Source organism: Manacus vitellinus, unplaced genomic scaffold (genome assembly GCF_001715985.3).
Source record: "Manacus vitellinus isolate BGI_N305 unplaced genomic scaffold, ASM171598v3 scaffold_78_pilon, whole genome shotgun sequence".
NCBI lineage: Eukaryota > Metazoa > Chordata > Aves > Passeriformes > Pipridae > Manacus > Manacus vitellinus.
The window spans coordinates 172,991-181,074 of NW_021940807.1; the positions used below are offsets into that span (position 1 = coordinate 172,991).

An 8,084-nucleotide genomic window follows, 5' to 3' on the forward strand; every position below is an offset into this window, starting at 1 on the left:
CCCTGGGGTCCCTCCCGGCCGAGGGTGCCCCATGGGTGGTGTCTGTCCCCAGGAGTACATGCAGTTCCGCACGGTGGGCACCAAGACCAAGATCTGCAAGCTGACCCTGCGCTGGCCCTGCCCCATGACCTTCGCTGCCAAGGGCCGACGCAAGGTGGAGGCAGAAAACAAAGCAGCAGCTCTGGCCTGTCAGAAGCTGAAGGTGAGTGAGTGCCCCTGGCTCCTGCATCCCTGGAGGTGTCTGTGGGTACAGGCTCCTTCCACCTCACTCGCTGTATTTGGGCCCGATGGGGGGATGCCTGTAACTTTCTGACCTTTGACCTAATGCTTAATGAACTAATTCCTAATAAACATGTATTTCCAAACCTTGGGATTCACAACATTCCAGAACCATAGCAAGGGAATTAACAAGAGGGTTTGTCAGGTACAGTCATGGCTGCTGTTCCTCCAAAGGGTCTGTTTGAGACCTTCTTGTGAGTGTTGTGAGCATGTAGTTGGCTTTGGTGTGTCTTTTTCTCCAGAGCTGAGGTGGGATCATGTCTTGTTTCTTGCTCTGGCAAGAAAACCAGGAAGTGATGGATTTGGGATGGCAGGGAGTTGGCTTGTCCCCATGCAAGGGATCCATGTGCTCCGTATCCCAGCACTTGGTGTGAGCAGTCTCGTGGCTGACAGTGTTGTTTGCCTGTTCCTTGCAGAGCCTTGGCTTGGTGGACAAGAACAACAACCCCCTGAGCCATGCCATGTACAACATGACTTCCCTGCGGGAGCTGGGGGAGAACCAGAGGAAGCCCTGCCACATCAAAGTCCCCGAGGCCACCCTGCGCAAGATCGAGAACTACCTGAACCACGTGAGCGCCTTTGCCTGGTCCCATCTGCCCACAGCAACTGGGTGTCTTTGAAAGCTTCATGGCAAAACATTGAGGGAATTCATGGCTTGATTGTTGCCACGAAACCCGACCAGTCTCTTGCTGCCCCTTTGGAGAAGGGAGACCCTTTTTGGGCAGTGGGTCTTCCCTTTGTGCCTCCAAGGCTGAATCCGAAAGTTCTGATTGATTAAAAGTTCGGCAGCTTTTAATCTGTGAACATCTGGGCCAATGCCTTGATTTGTGTTCTAGACAATTCCTGACCTGTTGTTGCTCCTTTTAGTTCGTCCTGTGGGATGTGGGACTTCCGTTTTTTCTTTTGCCAAGACAGAATATTTCTGGCTCAGGCAAAAACACTTGTGTTTTATGTGAGTTATGTGTCTGGGCTTCCCGAGGGAGAGAAGGGTGGTGGTGTAACGTGATAGTTTCCAAAAGTTGTCTTGGAGGAGCTGCTGCATTGGAGAGCTTAAGTAACTAGTTTGTGCCTGTCAGTTCAGGCATCAGCACTAATACCTCCTAAAATAGGGAGCACAGCAAGGAAAGCACAGGGAGCTGCCCACGTTAATTCTCACCTTAAATATCCTCAGTTCAGAACAGAAGTCACTGAGTTAGCAGAAATGCTTTGTGGGCATGGCAGAGCTTTGTGGGCATGGCAGAGCTTTGTGGGCATGGCAGAGCTTTGTGGGCATGGCAGAGCTTTGTGGTCATGGTAAAACCAGGCTGGCTGAGCCTGTTCCAGGCACTTGTTTCATTCTGTCTGTCCCAGGACCGGTGCTAACCTTTCTGTCCTTGCCAACTCCCTCCCTCTCCCCAGTATCCCGTGGACATCAGGGAGTCCCGGCCCCGGATTGCCGATGACATGATGAACCTGACCAAGGAATCCGGTGCGATAAGCGACGCCATCACGGGGAAGACCTACATCCCCATGCTGGAGGCAGAGGAAGTGCGCCTTAGCCAGAACCTCCTGGCCCTCTGGAAAAGGAGAGGAGCCTCCTGGCAGGAGAGCCACCCACTGCCAGTAGACCCCCACAAGGACACCATCCTGTCAGCCATCGAGCAGAACCCCGTGGTGGTAATAGCGGGAGACACGGGCTGCGGGAAGACCACGCGGATCCCGCAGCTGCTGCTGGAACACTACATCCTGGAGGGCCGCGGCGCCCGCTGCAACGTGGTGATCACCCAGCCCCGCAGGATCAGCGCCATCTCCGTGGCCCAGCGCGTGGCGCAGGAGCTGGGGCCCAACATGAGGAAGAACGTGGGCTACCAGGTGCGGCTGGAGAGCAAGCCCCCCGCCCGGGGAGGGGCCCTGCTCTTCTGCACCGTGGGCATCCTGCTCAGGAAGCTGCAGGGCAACCCCAGCCTGGAGGGCGTCAGCCACGTCGTGGTGGACGAGGTGCACGAGCGAGACGTCAACACCGACTTCCTGCTCATCCTGCTCAAAGGCATCCAGAAGCTGAACCCCGACCTGCGCCTGGTCCTCATGAGCGCCACGGGGGACAACCAGCGCTTCTCCCACTACTTTGGGGACTGCCCTGTGGTCAAGGTGCCGGGCTTCATGTACCCGGTGAAGGAATACTACCTGGAGGAGATCCTGGCCAAGCTGGGCCGGCACCGACACCGGCACTACGAGATCAAGGTGGGTGTGCAGGTGTTGCCCTGGGGTGGGCACTGACTTTGGTGTGTTGTCACGGGAGAGTTTGGGCCTGGAACTGGTCCCACTTCCCTCTGGTTCCTGGACACTGTTTGCTTAGCTTTAATTCCACACCAGCCCTCATGAGGTGAAGTCAGCTTAGTGGAATCACAGAGTACTTTGATTAAATAATGGGTAAAGATTACATTTTGGGGGTCAAGTTACTTTTGTCCCCCTTTAGTTTGACGTTTGAGTAGGCTGAGAGCTCGTTGTTGTGTGTGTATAGACACTGACACACACTGGAAGGTTTGCACACTCTCTGCAAGCCTGTCCAAGGCTGGCATGGTTGTGCCTTCCAGCACCGTTACCTCAGTGCTCGTGTCCTGCATGACTGAATTCCCTGGTTGCTGCTTTTTGCAACTAGTCCAACTGTTCCCTTGGAAAATGCCCTCCAGACATGCACTCTGTGCTGTGGGTAATCTTACACCAGCGGTGGGTCATGGAGTCACTGAGCTTGGCCAGGATCTCCAGACAGTTTCTGGTCCAACCTGCTGGTCTGGAAGCTGTCAGCCCGTTTCTCCAGCCTGGAGAGATCCCTCCCTGTGGCTGAGCAACTGTCTGGAGTATGAGCCACTTGTCCCAGTCCCAGATCATCAGCAAACCAGCGTGGGGTATCCCATTGCCTTCAGGGCATTCTTCCTGATTCTGATGTGGCTGGGGTTGTAGCTGAGTTTTATCAGCTTCTCTGATAGCCTGTCCCAAATCACCAGGAGATACAAAAGCTGCTGCTCAGTGTCTGGTGGCTTTGCAGTCCCAGGTGCACGTGGCACAGTTTTGTCCCCAGAAATCTCATGTGAATTCTGTTACTTGTGAGGTGCTGTTCAGCAGAGATGCACAAATCTCAGCTTCCAAATCTGGAGATTGGGCAGGGACTGTGTATTCTCACTGCACAGCAGAGGGAACTGGCAGCAGTTATGACCAGAGCAGGTTCCAGATGGAGCCAAAACCAGGCTCCCGAGGTTGCTGGCTCCAAGTCCTGGGCAGGCTGTCCAAGTCCAGGCATTTGCAGACTCCAGGAGATGCTCTGGAGGCTGTGCCTGTGTGCTCAGTGCTGGCCTTACCTCACTCACCCACGTGTCCTGTCCCATCCAGCAATCCGACGACGAGTGTGTGCTGGATCTTGACCTGATCACCGACCTCGTGCTCCAGATCGATGCCCACGGAGAGCCAGGTGGGTTCTGCCTTTCCCATGGCTCTTTTCTCCTGCTGGGGGAGATAAAAGTGAACCCTACAGAGCCCAGACGATGCTGAGCCTCTTGTGCAAGGCCTCCTTGAATTCCTGTTGGCCCAAGTGTCCTCGAGCAGTGTGGCACGAGGGAATTCCAAGTCTATGGCTAAGAACATCTGAGCCTCAGTGTCCTGGGCAACTGTTCCTGGGGATGAAGAGCAGGACTTGTCTGTGCTCCAGCATTTGCAGCCTTGAGCTGCACAATTATCTTTGTATATTGGAACCCCATCCCTGTTAAATATTTTTGCCTGGAAGGTGATGTTTTGGGAAGAAGGCAGGACTCTCAGATGACTTGTAAGAGCTTTAAGTGTTTCAAAGCTCACAGGTATCCACTCTGAAACTACAGGCAGCCTGGTTGCTTTCTGCCTTGAAAGCCTCTATCTCCAGCTGGGGAAAAGTACCTGGATTTCGAGGCTGCGTGTTCCTAACTGTTGGTGTGTTCCAGGTGGGATCCTCTGCTTCCTCCCTGGCTGGCAGGAGATCAAAGGGGTGCAGCAGCGGCTGCTGGAGATGCTGGGCTCGCAGAACAGCCGCTACCTCGTCCTGCCAGGTGAGAGGGCAGGGCCAGCCCCTTCTTCCCAGGATTCAGGAGAATCTGGGACAGTTGACTCGCTGAGCCCCTTCAGCTTTGCTCTCTGGTGCAGAGCTCTTGTGCTTTGATGTACCTGTGGTGTAAGAGTGTGTGGGGAGCGTGAGTAACTCCTCCTTTGTGATCAAAGCCAGTGGCTTCCCGTTTGCCTCCAGCAATTGGGAATTAGGCCAGGGGCAAACAGCTCAGTTCTGCATTGCTGTAGCTGCCTGCTGAGCCTGCACAGAAAAGATCCTCAGGACCTGTTCTGTTGGATGCAAAAGGACTGTGGAGCTCAGCTTTGATCGGTGAATTTAACATTGCTTATCCCAGGAGGAAGTTTATAACAAAAGGCAGTTTTGCTGTGCAAGGCTGTGAAGGGTTTTGGCACTTCTTTGTTTGTTTTTTAGCAGCCCTCCCTGTTCAGTGTGGAACAAGGCCGGGCAGGGGCAGAGCTTTGAGCAGCTCAGCTGTTCATGAACACAGGTGTTCTTCCGTGGGAACCGCCTGTTCTCCTGCTCCCCCTCCCACTGCCGGCAGTGCCTCTGTGTCACCCAGCTCTGACAGGCCACTCTGCCACAGCACAGCCACAGGCCCTTGCTGGGAACTACTTCTGACCAAGAGGGCCCAAATGGGAGGGAGGACACCCCATTCTCCTGCCCTGGGGGACTTGTGGGGAGGGGGAGCTGCAGAACTGGACTGTGGGAGAGAGTGGGACTTGAGGGATATTCCGGAGGTGCCACCAGGCTCTGGGACGGGAGGTGAGCAGAGCTCCTGCTGCTGAGCCAGAGGCTGAAGCAGCTGAAGTGAGGCCTTCCCAAATGATGTGTGGAAGATCTTCCCTGGGGTCTGGCTGGCAGGAAGCTGCTGACAGTGAACATCAGTGACACCCCCATTTCTGTCCCACATTTCTGGAAGCGGGAGGAGATGGTACAAGAGGAATCTGCCCACCAGCTCAGCCGGGTGGGACTGACTCTGTTTTGATTTCCCAGTGCACTCCAACATCCCCATGATGGACCAGCAGAACATCTTCCAGAGGCCTCCTCCTGGCGTCAGGAAGATTGTCCTGGCCACCAACATCGCGGAGACCTCCATCACCATCAACGACATCGTGCACGTGGTGGACAGTGGCACGCACAAGGAGGAGCGCTACGACCTCAAGACCAAGGTACTGCTGCTTTCTTGCCCCTGAGGGCATTGGGGACACCCTGAACCTCAGGGATGTTTTCAGAGGAGCACTTGAGGTGTCATTAACGGGATGATGGAGCTGCTTCTCATTTGGCCCTTGGGGCATGGGCGCTGTGTCCCTGTTTGGGGACAGTGTTTGATTCATCACCAGTGTTTGCCTTGTCCAAGCTCTGTGCCAGGCTCCTCACAGCCAAAATTCTGGTGTCTTCAAAGAAATTCAAGGCAAATCCTACTCCCTTCCCAAGTCTGTGATACCATGGAACGTCTGTAGCTTTTCTGTTTGCTTTTTGTCTTTTTCCATGATTTCATCAAAAACCTCTTGCTGGCCCACGCAGGGCAGCCCTGACCTGTTGATCCTGCTCAAGTTTGCAGCTCTCCTGACCCCAATCCCTTGGTTTGTTCCTGGACTTCCAGAGGAGCTTCACTGCCCTCAGGCCCTGTGTCTGGCAGTGCTGAGCCCTGTGAAGGCTCTTGTCTGTCCACCTTCCTAACAAGGTGAAGACAACTGTGCTGCTGTTGCCCTCAGGAGAAGGAATTCTGGCTACATCCCCCTGCCCCTGTTCTCCCTGCCCTGCCCCATCATCTCCCATCATCTCCCTGCCCTGCCCCATCATCTCCCAGGGCCAGGTGGCCGTTCACATCTTGGACCAGTCCTGGTTTAAATCCATCCCTTTGATATTTGCCCAGTGTTAATCCCAGTTCAGAATGCAGAGCCAGAGGCAGGGCTGGAGATCCTGGAAGCCCTGGGATGAGGACCTGGGATAGGTGTCCAGCAGGTGGCATCTGGGTCCCATCCATGCCCTGACAGAGACCAGCACTGCAGGAGGCAGGGGAGTGGGAAAGGCTTCCCTGGCCCTTTGGGATCATCGGTCAGTCTGGAGTCTGTGTGTGGATGGAAAAATGCAAAGAGAGGGACTTTGGACAGGGAGTGACAGAACAAGGGGAGTCGCTTCATGCTGGCAGAGGGCAGGGTTAGGTGGGATATTGGGAAGAAATTGTTCCCTGTGAGGGTGGTAAGGCCCTGGCACAGGTTGGGCGGAGAAACTGTGTCTGCCCCATCCCTGGATGTGTCCAAGGTTGGATGGGTCTTGGGATACCTGGGCTAGTGGGAGGTGTCCCTGCCCATGGCAGGGGTGGGATTGGATGGGCTGTAAGGTCCCTTCCAACCCAAAGCAGGGTGGGTTCTGTGATCTGAGCAGCCCTGGGAGCACTCATGCCTGCTCCTCTCCCCAGGTGTCCTGCCTGGAGACGGTGTGGGTGTCCAAGTCGAACGTGGTGCAGCGGCGGGGCCGCGCCGGCCGCTGCCAGTCGGGCTTTGCCTACCACCTCTTCCCTCGCAGCCGCCTGGACAAGATGCCAACTTACCAGGTGCCAGAGATCCTGCGCACCCCCCTGGAGAACCTGGTGGTGCAGGCCAAGATCCACATGCCGGAGAAAACGGTGAGCACAGCGCCGGCTGCGGGACTGCGCCGGCTGCGGGACTGCGCCGGCTGCGGGACTGCGCCGGCTGCGGGACTGCGCCGGCTGCGGGACTGCGCCGGCKGSGGGACTGCGCCGGCTGCGGGACTGCGCCGGCGGGAGCCTGGAGCCAGCTCCAGGGACAGGAGTGGGGAACAGCCAGCGGGCTGATGACTTGGGATCTTGCTTTCCTAAACACGGGGCTGTCTGGGGATGTTAACACCAGGAAATGTGAAGAACCCTTCGATTACAGAGTGTGTCTAGAAGGCTGAAGGAATGGAGGGGGCTGAGCTCATATCCCTGGAGGCAAAGAAAGAGGGAATGCTGTTGCAGTCTGGGGCCCTGGGGCAGGACAGAGGGCTCTCCCACATGCCTGCATGGGAAACTTGCCCACTTTTTCCCTTTTCCCTCCCCCCTGCTGTGTTGCAGGCAGTTGAATTTCTCTCCAAGGCTCTGGACAGCCCTGACATCAAAGCTGTGGATGAAGCCGTGATCTTGCTGCAGGAGATCGGTGAGATAATGCTGTGTCCTGGAAACGTGTTTGCTGTCTAAACACGGGAAGTGGGAGCTGGCACAGGATCCTGTGGGACAGACTCTGCAGGATTATCCCTGGAGGGGGATGGCAGTTGATAGGGACTTCCCAAACCACACGCCTAGTGCTGTTTTATTTCCCACACCACTCTGCTCAAAGAGTGGGGAGAACTTTCCAAGGTTTAAAAACAGAAGGGAAGGGGGTGACAGGGAGAGAAGGGGAGCGGTGATCTGGAATTCAGAACTGGGCCTTGTTGACTGTCATGTGCCTGTGGCAGCCATTTCTTCAGCCTCAGCTCAGTCAGACCTGGGGGGTTCTGGGTGCTGATTGCAGGCCCCTGTCCCTGTGCCTCTTCTGGAGGTCCCCCAGATCTCCCAAGCGCTGTGGGTGGGTTCTCCTGGCAGCTCCCAGAGCCCCCAGGAGCTGATGTCTGTTCCCACCCTGGGGGCTCTGTGGCAGGAGTGCTGGACCAGCGGGAGGCCCTCACCACCCTGGGCAAGCGGCTGGCCCAGATCTCCACAGACCCTCGGCTGGCCAAGGCCATCGTCCTGGCCTCC

At 56.1% G+C, this 8,084-nt stretch overlaps 1 protein-coding gene across 1 annotated transcript in view; it reads left to right on the forward strand.

Annotated features, from left to right (window-relative positions):
• Positions 1 to 8,084, forward strand: part of DHX30 (DExH-box helicase 30) — a 26,681-nt gene that overhangs the window by 15,754 nt on the left and 2,843 nt on the right. Inside the window, exons 6-14 of the mRNA XM_029964665.1 lie at positions 53 to 202; positions 696 to 848; positions 1,678 to 2,499; positions 3,646 to 3,724; positions 4,227 to 4,331; positions 5,342 to 5,517; positions 6,771 to 6,977; positions 7,425 to 7,506; positions 7,987 to 8,078. Of these exons, the coding sequence (XP_029820525.1) occupies positions 53 to 202; positions 696 to 848; positions 1,678 to 2,499; positions 3,646 to 3,724; positions 4,227 to 4,331; positions 5,342 to 5,517; positions 6,771 to 6,977; positions 7,425 to 7,506; positions 7,987 to 8,078 (1,866 nt within the window). The remainder of the gene's footprint in view (positions 1 to 52; positions 203 to 695; positions 849 to 1,677; positions 2,500 to 3,645; positions 3,725 to 4,226; positions 4,332 to 5,341; positions 5,518 to 6,770; positions 6,978 to 7,424; positions 7,507 to 7,986; positions 8,079 to 8,084) is intronic.